Raw genomic sequence first — 15,261 nt, forward strand, 5'->3', positions numbered from 1 at the left:
TGACTTTTGCCTCCCATCCCTTTTTTTTTCTTCCCTACCAAATTTGTACATCAGGAGCATTTGAAGCAATGGCTTTGATATTTTTTCTAAAAATAGGAGTAATCTAACCCCTCCTAGTCACTGACAGACCATGGTGTAGGTCAGTTAATAATCTGGTACAATCGCTTAAGGGAATCAATATTTTTGAACTTTCTTCCGCCCCCTTCTCTGATAAGATTGAGGTAAAAGGCACCCCTAAAGGTGAAATTCCACTAAGCTAGTTTTAGTCTTGTGAAAAGAACTTATATTTTTTTAAGGTTGGAGGGGGCATTATTGGTTGGATTTCACTGTTAAAAATCAGAGATTTTAGATTTGGGAGATTTTCTGATGGCGGATATTTTTGGCATAAATTCTTTTTCCTCTTTACCCATGCCTTTTGATAAAAGTTATCCCAACGCCGTTCCCGAGCAGGGTGTATTTTTGGTCCAAATGTAGCTTTTTCGAGAAAATCTTTTTTAATGCAAGCCAAGATATCTACATCCATACCCCCTCAGTCATAGTGAGTCGAGCCTCCAGGGCTGCGTAACTCATTATTTTTATAATTTGACTGAGTGCACTCTCAATCGCAAGGCTTCGACCATCTGATTGAGATCAATATCTGATATCTATTGACCTTGATCTTAACCCAGAACTAGAGCGCTTGAACCGATTTGGATCTTAATAGGCACTCCCTATACATGTAGAATTCTTACCCATATTCAACTGAAAATATCTTAAAAAAAAAGAAATTAGTATACCTATTAAAGAAAAATTAATGAAGAGGAAGACATTGAATGAAAATTATCAAATATAATTTGTCTTTTACTTTCGGGAATATTTATGAGACATTTATGTTTGTTTAAACAAGCAGAAGGTTTTAAATGTTTAGTAGGAATATTTTTGCCACTTTTGGTAACGCATGCTTCACCTTTTAGACGAAGCTTTTTATTTTCATTTCGCTTCCAAGTGTTAGGATCTACAGCGTTTTTTAGGTGGTTCCAATAAACAGTCACGAGTACTAGTGGATGCGCTACTTACATCTTGCACGTTAGTACTGTTTGTCAAGTTTTTATTTGTTTGTAGGTGTTGATTTTCAATATCCTCTTCATCACTAGAGCTGATTACTCTGTCCCTTTTATTATCTTTCTTCCGTTTAGGGTATTCATAATTTTTAACTAAAATTAAAATTATTAGACAAAAAAATATATTACAAAGAAAAAAATACCTTGTCTTTCAGATTCATTATCAGACTCCTCGCAATTTACTTGCTCAGGCAAAAAAGTAGGGTCAGAGTCTGAAATATCTAAATCAGAATTCTTTCCGGGACTTAGGTATAAACCATAAAAAAAAGTAATAAAGATGTTTTCAAAAATATATTAATCAATTATTTTTTTTTATATTTAATATTATCTTCCTTAAGAAGATTTTTACTAGAGCGCGTATTAGTTAATTGATCGCAATCATTATCTTGCACTTCATTTATGTTATCAGTAACTTAAAAAAATAAAATTGGTATATTATAGAAATAGGATGGATGGATCTAAAAAATTAAAAAAGCAGATAATAAAAATACCTTTTTTATTAATATTAACAGGTTCGCTCATAATGATGTGCTCTGAAAAAGGAATACGATCCAAAAAATCATCGACTACAGAGGTTAGGCATAAATATTCTAAAAAGGTTATTTATATTTTCTCAAAAATACTCGTATTAATAAAATGATTATTTATTAATTACCTTCTGCGGGGTGACTTATGTTATCATAGGAAAAAACATCCCTAGTATGATCAACATCATTATTCTCACAAGACTGGTCGTGACAGACATCAGTCTCTATGTAATTTGGTTTATTAATAACTAAAAACATCAATATTAAATTTAAAAAATGTACAAAAATGTACATACCTTTATTTATGTCGCCGACCGGTACGTTTTCTCTTTCTCCTCACAAGAAGTAAATGAAGGACCACTAACAGGGTAGTATATATAGCCACTACTAGGCCTACACAGGAATCTTTCAATCCTTATGAATGAGCCACATTCGATATTATGCTTTGTATTAATTGCAAACCCAACATAATTTTTCCCAAATTCAACTATCGAATATGGCACATTCAATACTATGATATTCAAGGTTTTGAAGATTTTTTGATATTTGAAGTGTCTAACTAACAAATGTGTCATATTCGACAGTGTGTAGATTTACAAATAATATAACAAGTTTTATATAATCTCGGTACAAAAAAACGAATGTGAATATTCGATACTTTGATTCTGTAAAATATAGAAATACATATACCGGGTGGCGCATCGAAAACGAAACAAAGCCAATTACGGGCAGTCCATTAACTTTAAAAAAAAACGCTCGGACCCGTCGATTTTATTTTCGAGGGGGACACTTAATAATCATAAAATCACTTTCCCACCTACAACCCCCTAAGCGGGAGTGGCACTACCCCTAAAATCTTAAACGGGAAGGGAGGGTCGAGTGATACCTCATTGGAAAGGTCTTTTAATTCTCTTTATAAGGGTACTTGGTTTGACGCAATTTAAGTAAGTACTTTTTAAAAGTTTCGCATTTAAACCTTAAAAGGTAATTATCAATATTTTTACTTTATCATAGACTACTAAAGGTATATCATAGACTACTATAGGCATTGTTTTTCTTAAAAGGAAAAACAATGCCAGGCAGTAGGACAAAACCATCAAGTATTATGAAATTATGAGACAAAAAATGAGATAGCTCTATCATATTACAGAATATTTTGACTTTAAGTCTAGTCATTCAAAAAATTATCGCAAAAATAGATTTAAAAAGAATTTGCTTAAGTGTTAGCTTATAATAAATGTTCAAAATGGCCACCTCCATTCTCCATACAATAAAAAAGATTTTGCTCAAAGCGTTGTCGCACGTTCTGCAATACTTCAGGCGTGATTTGAAGACACTCATTTACAATTCTGCCTTGTAAATCTTCTAACGAAGAACCCACACGCAGTCTCATAAACTTTGCTTTTTAAGTGACCCCAAAGAAAAAAGTCTAGAGGTGATAAATCCGGCGATCGTGGAGGCCATTCAATAGCACCTCTTCTTCCAAACCATCGTCCTGGAAACGTCCGATCCAAATATTCTCGCACGAATAACGTATAATGTGGTGGGGCACCATCCTGCTGAAACATCAATCTATCCTCATCGTATCTGTCATTTTGAGTTTCAATTATAGCTGTCAATGCTTGATCAATGGCCTGTTGTAATAGCTCTAAGTACATTTCACCTGTTAGATTTCCAGGTAAAAAAAATGGACCAACTAAATTATCACCAAAGATACCAGCCCAGACATTTAACTTTTGTGGGTATTGGGTGTATACCTCACGATACACTCTAGGATTATTGTCGGACCAATATCGGCAGTTGTGACGATTGACCAAGCCATTCAGGAAAAAAGAGCTTTCATCAGAGAAACACGTATTAAACAAAAAATTGGGGTCATTAATAATTCATTCACTCATAATTTCACTAAAATGTGATCGCCGATCGAAATCATCTTCAATCAGCTCTTGCACAAGATGTATTTTGTACGGATGAAACTTATGAGCTTTTAGAGTTCTTTGGATACTACGTCGACTAGTACCTGTGACAGTTTCCAATTGACGGGTACTTAATGTAGTATCTAGGTTAATATGCCCTAGTACAGCCACTTCCATACCTTCATTCCTTACGGGATTTTCAATATTGCGTTTGCGATTCGCCACTTCAGTGTTCCGAATCCAGTTTCTCGAAATTTGGAAACAAGCTCCAATACATACTTTCGCTGCACCTTGCTGTTTTCATGTCGCTCATTAAATAATTCTGCCGTTCAATTAGCACATTGATTATTTCCAAAAAATAATTCAATTATTTCAACTCTTTCTGCCGTTGTATGAACCATTTTTATTTTTAAAAATAGCTATTACCTAAAAAAAAACAAAGTCCCGCACTATAAATCACCTTTTTAACAGCGTACTACATTTAGAATAAATTGAGAATAATTCAATTTTTAGTTTTGGTCAACAAGAAAATTTTACAAATATTTGTAAAATTTTTTGGCTGACCCGTTCTCTAGTTCATCCGTATTATTCTAATAATATTTATTACCTGTCGTAAATAAATTAATATTAATACCAACGTGGTCTGTGATTGAGATAGTGAACTAAAGCAAATTCTTTTTAAATGTATTTTTGCGATAATTTTTTAAATGTCTAGACTTAAGGTCAAAATATTCTGTAATATGATGGAGCTATCTCATTTTTTGGCTCATAATTTCATAATACTTGATAGTTTTGTCCTACTGCCTGGCATTGTTTTTCTTGAAAGTACGTACTAAAGGTCTATGATAAAGTAAAAATATTGAAAATTACCTTTTAAGGTTTAAATGCGAAAATTTTAAAAAGTACTTACTTAAATGCATCAAACCAAGTACCTTTGTAAAGAGAATTAAAAGACCTTTCCAATGAGGTATCACTCGACCCCCCTTCCCATTTAAGATTTTAGGGGTAGTGCCACTCCCGCTTAGGGGGTTGTAGGTGGGAAAGTGATTTTGTGATTATTAAGAGTCCCCCTCGAAAATAAAATCGACGGGTCCGAGCGTTTTTTTTAAAGTTAATGGACTGCCCGTAATTGGCTCTGTTTCGTTTTCGATGCGCCACCCGGTATATTCGCTACTTCTAAAACGCGTTCTAAAGGAGCTACGGATTCAATAATTTGCCACAAGACGTATTACGTCTAGTATAACAGCAATGTATCGAATTTGAAAAATCCTTTTTTTCACATTCGATAGTTGGACATTTTAGGGACGATATAATATGATTTTTGCATGCAACTATTAACAAAATGAGTTATGAGCTACAAAGGCTTTAGATTTAATATTAAGAATAATTTAGTAAATTAGTTCTTCATTAATTTCATTAAAAGAAAAATTGTCATTTTTTAATAAATTATTTCTATAAAAAATTAATTAAACTCCTTATTAGTAGTAAGTTTAATTAAAATTAAACTCCTGTTTGGCACTGTTATTATTTTGGACAGTTTGAGTAAAATATGCAGGTAATTTTTCAACATTTCTCAAATTGTTGGAAATATTTTTTCTTTTGGTATTAATAATATTTAGTTTTCTTAATTCAGTCGATTTTTCTTCAGCACTGTAGTTAGAGAACTTTTGATATAAATAAGTATTTTTTTCTGCTCTGATGCAAGTTGTTATTAGATTTCTTAAATCATTATAATAGTTTCAATGAATTCGATTTTGAGTGCTTTTAAAACGCCTGAGTGCCTGATTACAAAGGTTTTTCATAAGTCGAATATTGTTCGTGATCCATGAGCTATATGCTATATTTTTGTTTTGTTTTTTTTCTGTAACGGAACAGACATGTCAAAAATGTTTAATATAGTTTTTATTTAAAAAAAGCACCCTCTTATCAATATCGTTAATACCATTAATTAATTCCCAACGGACAATCTCAAGATCAATCTGAAACTCAGCTATTTATGGATAAAATATCATCCCACGGGAATGTATGTTTTTCTTGTAAAAACTCATTATAGTTAAGCGTTGTAGCTAAGGTTATATCACAAAAAAGTATATGATGCTTAAAAATAGTAACAGCCGAAACAACCCCTGCTTTTGTACAATGTAGCATCAAAGAGTCAACACTGTCTGTTACCCGAGTTGGTTCCTCAGTGACTTGAAAAAGATAATAAAAAAAAAAGTGAGTTAATTATCTACATTAAATAAATTTTTATTGTAATCGCCCAAGTAAAAATCCTTTTAATTTACAAATTTTGTGTTCTTTACAAATCTGCCAACGATTTTATTAACAAAATCATACTCATTAATTTTTTACTTATCGTTTTCTTATCTCTTGCATCGCTCATATTACCTTATAAAAAAAACTTAAACCCCGTAACGAAACGCATTGCTCATATTATAATGTCAAAATAATGATTACAATCATAAGTTTGTACAATCATAAGTAATTAAACAATTTATCATCAAAAATACGTTATATTTTTTCGTGAACTCCGGTTCTGTATTCAGCCACGCTCCGGCAACCAGAAGAATCGTAAAAATGCCTTTTCATACCTTTACCTGGTCGCGTAGACCAAACAAACCAATGAACCTGTGCCAGAGGAATGCTTTAAGAAACGCACTGACCGATCGGAGTAAAGATTTGATGGAGCAGCGTAAGTACCATGCGCGTTCACCTACCAGTCGTATCGATATTGTTTTCCTTAGTACCTGTCCGTTACACCCACTTGTCTTGGGTTCTGAAAAGTGCGCTTTGGGCCTTAGTTTTCAGACTCGGTTCTCAGATACGAGAGAAGTACCAGTATAAGACCAAACGTGTGTTTACCTAATATCTTTGGAATGTGGTCATTTTTTTGTTGTGCGGCTTACTTTCGGAAGCGATAAACTCATATTGGATTTTTAAATTTATTTACGTTTGTTTTCGCGAAGTGACGTTTCAAGTTCTGTTGTGAATTTCATAGTTTTGTTTAAGAATGGTACTTGAGGTGTCCTTCGGAAGTAAAATGAGGATTTTAAAATTTTACTGGTATGTTTAGTATAGGTTTTCATATACTTAAGTATCTGCTGAAATCCCTTTCAATAATATTATTTCTATTTTCTTATAACGACTTTAGCCTAAGACTATTTGAAATTGGTAAACGCCTAAAGTAAAACTTTAAAGCTTAAAAAAAATTATTTAGATGTCGAGTAATCTTGATAAAATAAATTGGTTTTCTAAGAATGTTACAAATTTGTCATAGGGTGGCTTAGCCAATTGCCGACTAATTAATGATTTTTTTACTCTAAAGGCGAATTTAAAAAACTTTTTGACCATCTTATGCAGATAAAAAACATCAATCGATGGTATATAGATTCTCGTTTTTGAAAAATCACTTTGAAAATTTTAAGAAAATAAAGTTTTTAAATTAAAAAATAACATTGTTTTAAATTAAACAAAACATCGTTTTTACCGGGAAGTCCCCAGGCCGACCAGCTATTATCGAAAGCTGGGAGGTCAAAAGATCTCTATTTCTCGACTATCAATAAAAGATGCTAAGAAGTTTTAAATCTTTTAAACAATAATTTTTCAGACTTTTTAAAACTAAAAAATACTAATTAGGTTAATTAACAAATAAAAATAAAATCTAACGATAGCAGCAAGTTAAAATAAGCAGAGTCTTAAGAACACTTATAACAAATGTAATGTTTAAGACGCGCTTCTTTATTTGGGATACCAAAAAAATTCTGTACATTTCATGTAGAACCAAAGTGTACCACTATTCTTTTCATCATCATCTTCTACGTTACTAATTCAGTCTTTCTTATATGTATCACATTTAATTTTTTCTTTAAGATTTTCTTTTGTTTCAAGAGGCCTAAGATGAGAGGTTTCGTTTGTGGATCCAGACTTTTTTATTGGTCTCTTTTTAGCACCTTTTTTATTTTCAATATCTTGTTTTTTTTCCTGTTCTTTGATTTATTTCATCTTGTTTTTTCTATCATATATTTCTTTTTATAATAACTTGAGTTGTATCTATATATGTATGTAACGGAATCTTTGAGCTTAATTTTCACTGGTTTCTAAACGGCTGATCAACTTGAAAATTTGATAACAGTTTCCTATTATCCTTATTAGGACTGCCAGGATTAATAAATAATAGTTTATAAAAACTAAAAGAAAACGCTTTTATTGCTAATCGAATTAACAAGTAGAAAATAGTTTTTAAATACAAAGAGTTTTTATTACAGCAATAGAAGGTCGGACAATCAATCAATTACCTCAAATAAAAATCATAATAAAATTTATTAAAACATAATTCAAATCAGAGTAAAAAGCGTGGGATGCATTTGACTTCATTTTCATAACTCCTCTCTCATAGATAGTTGCCAGTAGATTAACTCCCTCTACTTAGATGAAGACATCGCCCTTGGCATTTTTTCATTGGTATTCCCCTTTTCTGATTTTTCAATTGATTTATCCATCTTATATGCCGCTTAAGATCTTCTGAAAAAACTATGTCGTTAAAATCTTGAGTTTTCTTTGGCATTTTTGTAGCCACACACTCGAGTTTTCTCTAAATATTTCTTTTGTCATATCTTTTACATTTTGAACTATTTCTTCTTCTCTCTATAAATGTTCAAATGCATTTCTTTTTCGCTTTCTTTAACCTTTATCATGTGCTTCAGTTTTATTACTTTTAATTTTTTTATTAAAATTTGAGTTTTCAAAGTTTTTCTTAATTACCCATTTCAGGCTTGTTACTGTTTTTACTGCTAATTTTTTCCGCCTCTAGAACATCAGTGACTATCATCTCGTTTATATTAATGAAGAGTCATTTAGTCATGGAAGCAAATCAATATCTTTATCGAACATTTCTAGCAGCTCACCAATAATTTTATTGTGGTTAGTGACGAAACTATTTTCAGTGGTAATATTTTTTTCACTTATAGACTCATATTAATTAGTTGATCCTCCTTCACTCTCGGTTTTTGAAATGAGCTTAAATTATTTAATTTAGCGGCTTTTACTTTAATTTTGCATGGTAATATTTCCGCTTTATTAAGGGAAATAATTTTCCGTATTCTAAGAGAACTATTATTGTCTCCAGATTCAAAATTTTTATTCATAACAGGTTGTTCGTTTTTTTCTTGGCACTCTTTAAGTTTAGTTATTTCTATATTAATCAGATCAAAATCGATGCCTCTTAAGCTGCATTGAATTATGATTTCAGAAATTTTTCTTGGGCTTTGTTATTTAGATTTTTCAAAGTATTTTTAATACAATAAATCCACATTTTAGTGGTAGTGATGGTATAACGGCCACTATGTATATTTTATTGACCTTACAAACATTATAAATTCTTGTATTAAACAACATTGTTTTCCAGATACTTGGAAAATTAGTATAGGCAAACCGATACCTAAAACAAAGTTACCTGAGTCATTGAATGATCTGCGAATACTATAATACTTATAATATCTACCAGCTATGTCAAAAATCTTGGAAAAAATATTATATAAACAAATGAATGAATATTTTAATGTAAATGCTATTTTCAAAATAGATTTTGAAAAGCGCATTCGCCAACTAGTTCTTTAACAGTGGTTACAAATGATATTATTCAAGCATATGATGAGGGTTTGGAAAGCATCCTCATACTCCTCAATTACTCAAAAGCCTTCGACACAATAAATCACGAACTTCTAGCAAAGGTCAAATATTATAGATTTGAGTTAGATTTGTTACAACTAATTACTTCATATATTGTAGACAGAACTCAAAGAATAAAATTAGGTAAAAAGTATTTCAGTGAGAGCAGGGTGCGCTTTGGTGTCCCACAGAGGTCTATATTAGGAGCTTATGCTTTTTATCATTTTTACTGCTGATGTACTCAAATTACCATATTTTTGTAAGCATTTGCGGATGACACACAGCTGTTCTGTCATTTTACCATTATTAAAGTAGATTTAACGATTGATAGCATAAACAGAGGTCTTCAAAATATAACAAATATTTCACAAGAGCAAGCACTAAAACTTAACTCTACCAAATCAAAGCTTATCTTTTTCAATGATCACAAAAATAAAAATATATTTTCAAATGATAATAAAATAAATATACAAGGCGAAATGCTGGAAATTTGTCAATCTGCTCGTAATTTAGGACTTTCAATTCACTTGTGAGCTAAATTTTGAGGGGCATGTTAGGAATCTAATACAAAAAGCTTATGTATCTCGAAAACAACTATACAATAGCCGAGATATTTTAAATATTAATTTAAAAAAAATTATCCGAGTTTACTCTCCCACTTTAATAACGCAGACTTTGTTTTTGGTCCGTGCCTTATACAATATCAAAGTTATAGAATTCAAAAAATTTAAAACATGTGTTGCCGTTTTATATTTAACTCAAGAAAATATGATAGGATTTTACATAAAATCAATTAAATTCAGTGGCTAAGTATGTCAAATAGAAGGCTCCTTCACCTGCGTACATCTTTTAATAAAATTAGGAATTGTGAAAACAATATTGCTTCGTCTTAAAATAAAGGTTACAACCAACTCAAATATCCATTCTATAAATACCAGAAATAAGGATAAGTTTATCATCCCTAAGTACAGGACCGCATTTTTCAAAAAAAGCTCTATATATAATGCTATAGACCTATGCAATTCTCTGTCTTCTAATATCCTACAATTTAAAACAAGCAAATTTATGTATGCATTAAAGTCTCAAATTTTTAAAAAACAAGTAGAGAATTATGATTTGGGTCATCACTAGCTCTTTTGCTGATTCCCAAGGATTGAAATATCTAAGGAAGTTTATAAGGAATAATTAATGCCTTAATAAATATTTTTATTTTAATGTAGCTTTTAACATGGAACTGCTAAGTTATAGTGTTATTATTTATTCTACATGCGGTTTTTAGCGCAATATAGTTATTTTCTTTTATAATTTAGATTAAAATAATCCACTTGAAGTTAAGTTTGAGTAGCCATAAGCTAGATTTTGCCTTCTTGGAATATTATTGTAATCACGGATTTCTAAATCCGTTTTTAATATTATTCTCCACATCATGATCTTCTAGTGATTGAAAGAGTAGATAAAATAATTCTTTAGTCACACATCTATTTTCATTTCCCCTAATAATGGCAGGTTGAAGTAGGTGTGTTGTATTGGGGGCGAGGGGGTTGGGTTGAGTTAAGGCCAATGTTAGATGGGACTTGTACCCATCCATAAAAAAGAGTGTCTTTATATTTTCTCCTTGAAGCAGATCCGCAAAATTATTTACAATTTATTCATAAAATATATCTGATTTCATCCAGCCCTATTCTGATTTTCCGAAAACCCATGTTTCCGGCCTACTTTCTTCTATATTTCTTGGTGGCCTTATATAAAGAAATATAACCAAAGGCGGACCTATTTTATCATTCGCAGAGGTAACAATTAAAACTGTTAATTTAAACAGTTGTAAATTAACAGTTTACAACTGTTAATTTACTGGGGGTGGGAGCTGAAATGCTTTATGAATGCCCTAAAGGTAAGAAGCTTGACCTTCTGGAGAAATTGGAAATTACAAAAGCTAAAAAGAGTCCTGTTCTCGTGTGTGTGAATGACGTGTTTACTTTTGAACCTAACTTAATTTTAACCAATTTAATTTAGCTAAGTATCGTTTAACATTTTTCTTGTAGTGTAGTCACTTTCTTCAATTTACATTGGCTAACGTGTTAAGTTGTTTTAGCATTAGGTCCGTATAGCCGATAGGTTTTACCCTTGTACTTTTAACCTTGTTGTACCGGGTTCGATTCTCGTTGAGTCTATGTTGTTGCGTTCCACTTTTTAATTTTTTGTTTTTTTGCTTTGTACAATTATAACCATAAAATTATTGTTTATTTATGTACTGTGAAGTGTGTGTATGGCTTCTAAAGTTTTTTTTATTGTTTTATGTAAGTTTTTAGTTTTGTTTAAGTATTATTTTTATTTAAGGCCTGATGATGCTCTAAACTAGAGCGAAATACGTGTAGCTCGTTTAATTACATGTTGTGAGACCGTGACTTTGTGTTTTTCTTTGTTTTTTTCGTCAATTAAAACTGTATTAAACATATTAATCGGGAAAAAGTTTCCGAAACCCTCCAGGTCCCAAAACTTTTTTTTTGGTCACAAAGCAAATCCGCCTTCGTCAGCATTGAAGATTCTTGATAAGTCTTGTATAATATCTTGAAAATTATTTGCTTTCAAAAAGTCTTCAAATTCTCTGAACCATGATCTAATGTACAATTCTGTTACAATTAATAGCCCTAGCCTTACTCACTCCTTTAGCTTCCCTTGTCACAATATCCGGACTCCTTTTTAGGCCACAAAAGCTGTGGCCGAACAATACTCCCTTTTTCGACTAGAAATTGATGACATTTAATATTCAATTATAATAAAAATAATAATAATAATAATAATAATGACTTTTATTTCCAACAAATACATAGATATTAAAATAGTAATAAATTTGTCATAGATTACCTAAATGTGGCACAGTCTAGCTAGTAGCTACTCTACTGAACCATACATAGGAATCCTAAATATTAATTAATTATTAACTAATGTACAGTAAATACGTTATAATATATACATATCACATATTATAATATATACTTAGCCACATAATATATTATTCTACAGAGTCTCCACTGTTATATTACATCCATCAAAATTACTGGCAATCATTAACTCAGTCAGTAGGTAACTATACCATCTAATTATTCTATATAATACAATAGCCGCTGTAATTATACAAACAGATTAATATGTCCCTTAATGCGTTTTTTTTAAAATGAACTGATGGCAAAAATTTAGGTGTCGCGGAATTTTGTTATAAAGATTAGCTATGTTATAACTAAAAGATCTTTTAAAAGTAGTTGTCGTGTAAAATGTAATTGTAATGACACTTGTATTACGAAGATCTAAGCTATGTATTTCAGAGCAAAACTTTATTTTTCGATATAAATAATCAGGACATTTTCTCGCAATTATCTTCTGAAATAAAACGACTGAGTGGAAAATACGTCTCTCATCCATTCTAAGCCATTGTAACTCCCTCAATTTAGCCGATACCCCTCGCTTCCCACCACGTAAACCTCCAATCAACCTCACACAGTGATTTTGAATCAGTTGGATTCGGTATATATCTCTTGCTAACAAACATGGTGCATAAATTACATCTGCAAAATTGAAATGGGATAGTACCAAAGAATCGCAAAGCAGTTTTTTCAAGGGAACTGTAAGTAGGTGTCTGTTTTTAAAAATCAGTTTTAAGTTTGAAAAAGCCTTCCTTATGCACATACTTACATGTTCACTAAAGCTTAAACTCGAATCCACCATTAAACCTAAGTTCTTAGTGCAGTCCGTAAAGTTAAGTCTATTATTATTTAAAGTTAGTTGAATATCATGCAAATGTAAATTTTTTAACCGAGCTCTACCAAAAAGCATAACCTGGGACTTCAAGGGATTTAGTTCCAAACAATGTTTATTAAAAACTGTAAGGAGTGTCTCTAGATCTTGATTCAATTGATTAACCGCTTCTACAATTTGATCTGGTCCAAAGGATTTATATACCTGTGTGTGTCATCAGCGTATAAATGCACGGTAGAATATTGCAAATGCTTTACCATCTGAGAAGTATATAATTTAAAAAGCAAGGGCCCTAAAATGGATTCTTGTGGAACACCAAATAGCAACTGTTCAGAATCTGAGACTTTGCCATTGACCTTCACTTTTTGGCTTCTACCCTGTAGATAACTTTTAATTAGTTTAATCGGCAAATCAGTGAAACCTAAATATTTTAAGATTGCTAGTAGAAGATCGTGATTTATTTTATCAAACGCCTTTGAATCGTCTAACAGGATTAAGACAGTTAAATTATTGTTCTCGATACCATGAATTATATCGTCCGTAACTTTCAAAAGCACTGTTGAACAACTGTAGCCTGGTCTAAATCCGGACTGTATTGTGGGCAATATGCTATTTTGTTGGACATAATCACGGATTTGATCGTTAAGGACCCATTCTAAAATTTTTGATAGAGTAGGAAGAATACTTACAGGGCGCAAATCTTTTAATTCCATAGGTTTATTTATCTTAGGCAGAGGAATAACAAGCGAGCACTTCCAATCATCTGGAAAGGAAGATGTCTCTATCGCATAGTTTACTAAGTGCACAATTACAGGATAAATTCTGGGACAACAAAGCAACAACATGTCAATACCAATTGGTATTGACATAGTGGCCTTGGAATTTATTTGAAATAAAGCATCTTTCACTTCTTCGGTAGTGGCCATCCTAAAACTGAAAACACACGAGTTCGATAAAATATTGTTCTGATAATAATTTAATAGCTGAGGGTCTGGGTTAATTTGTGGTATATTAACAAAATAATTATTAATGTCATTTACTAACCAACGGTCGATGGGAACTACTTTTTTAGATTTATCATAAACATTAAGATCCCTCATAAGTTTCCAGTTTTCTTTAGACCATTTCATCTAATCTGACTATTAAGGAAAGCCTTTTGTTCCCGTTTATTTGTATCAGAAACGTAATTCCTCAGTTGCCTATAAGCTTCCCAATTTTCGGCAGGTTTATTTTTTTTATATTTGGTTAAACATTTATCTCGAAGTGACATTAAAAATTTTAGATTAGGGGTAATCCATGGGCTTTTCTTTTTTGTAATACGAGCCGTCCTTTTTGGAGCATAAACATCAAAAATTTCAATTAAAATCGTGGTAAATGCGTGGACTTTCGAGTTAATATCCGGTAAATAATAAATTGTATCAAACGGAATAGTATGTAATTTATCAAGAAACTTTGGCTTATTAAAATTTTTAAAATCTCTGTACGTATAAAAAAATGGCTTAGATTTTTTAATATCAACATCTAATTCACATTTTACAAAAAAATAATCGGAAAATAGTCAGAAAATAATCTCTAACTTTTCAGTAGCGAAAAACAGTTCAGTACAAATTTCGTTAAAAAAGCGAACCTATTGACACCTCCTTAGAAAGTTGTGTATTATTCTCATTTTTGCGGCAATTTTGGCATTCTGGTAGGGGGAAAATGTCAGAATAAGAAGAATCACAGACCATTATTAAATAGGGACATCTAGTGGTTGTTTTCTTATTTTGAAAAAAATCTGTGAAAATTGTCGGCAACCAGCTATAGTCGTGTAACCGGCAAACCTACCCTATATTGCCAAATTCTTGATATTTGCATATATTTGCATTTATAATTATAAATTCAAGAATACAAATCTGAGAATGTAAAATGTCTATCCTAATTACAAGACCTATATTATTAAATATCTTAAGCTAACCTGTCCTTGATACGTTTCAAAAGGGATTCTTTAAAATCAACCTTTATACAGGGCATTACAAAAGTAGGGGCCACTACTTCAGGGTTTTTTACACGTTTTTTTTAGACAAAAGCTTAAATATATTTATTTCCTGAACCGCCTCATAAGGAAGAGTTGACAATTTAAGAATGGCGCTGGTAAAGTGACTTTTGGCTCATAATTCTTCAACTATCCGTCACAAAATCATAAAATTTGACAAAACCAACTAGAGTCCTGATTTAATTCCGGTATTCTTGATTGCCATTTTGTTCTTGTAAAGTCACTTAAAATACTATTTAACCTATGCCTTAAATCTGGAAAAC

General features: G+C 31.5%; 2 protein-coding genes across 3 annotated transcripts in view; one reads left to right on the plus strand and one right to left on the minus strand.

Annotated features, from left to right (window-relative positions):
• The window catches only part of LOC126744387 (protein PALS1), a 463,284-nt gene that overhangs the window by 315,224 nt on the left and 132,799 nt on the right, over positions 1–15,261 (plus strand). The window lies entirely within an intron of this gene.
• LOC126744391 (uncharacterized) overlaps positions 2,708–15,261 on the minus strand; it is a 184,066-nt gene continuing 171,512 nt past the window's right edge. Inside the window, exon 2 of one of the 2 annotated variants that reach the window (XM_050451777.1) lies at positions 2,708–3,101. In XM_050451777.1, coding sequence (XP_050307734.1) covers positions 2,965–3,101 — 137 coding nt within the window. In that variant the 3' untranslated portion in view covers positions 2,708–2,964. The remainder of the gene's footprint in view (positions 3,102–15,261) is intronic. The other variant, XM_050451776.1, reaches the window with a different exon arrangement.

Source organism: Anthonomus grandis, chromosome 14, assembly GCF_022605725.1.
Source record: "Anthonomus grandis grandis chromosome 14, icAntGran1.3, whole genome shotgun sequence".
Taxonomy (NCBI): Eukaryota; Metazoa; Arthropoda; class Insecta; order Coleoptera; family Curculionidae; genus Anthonomus; species Anthonomus grandis.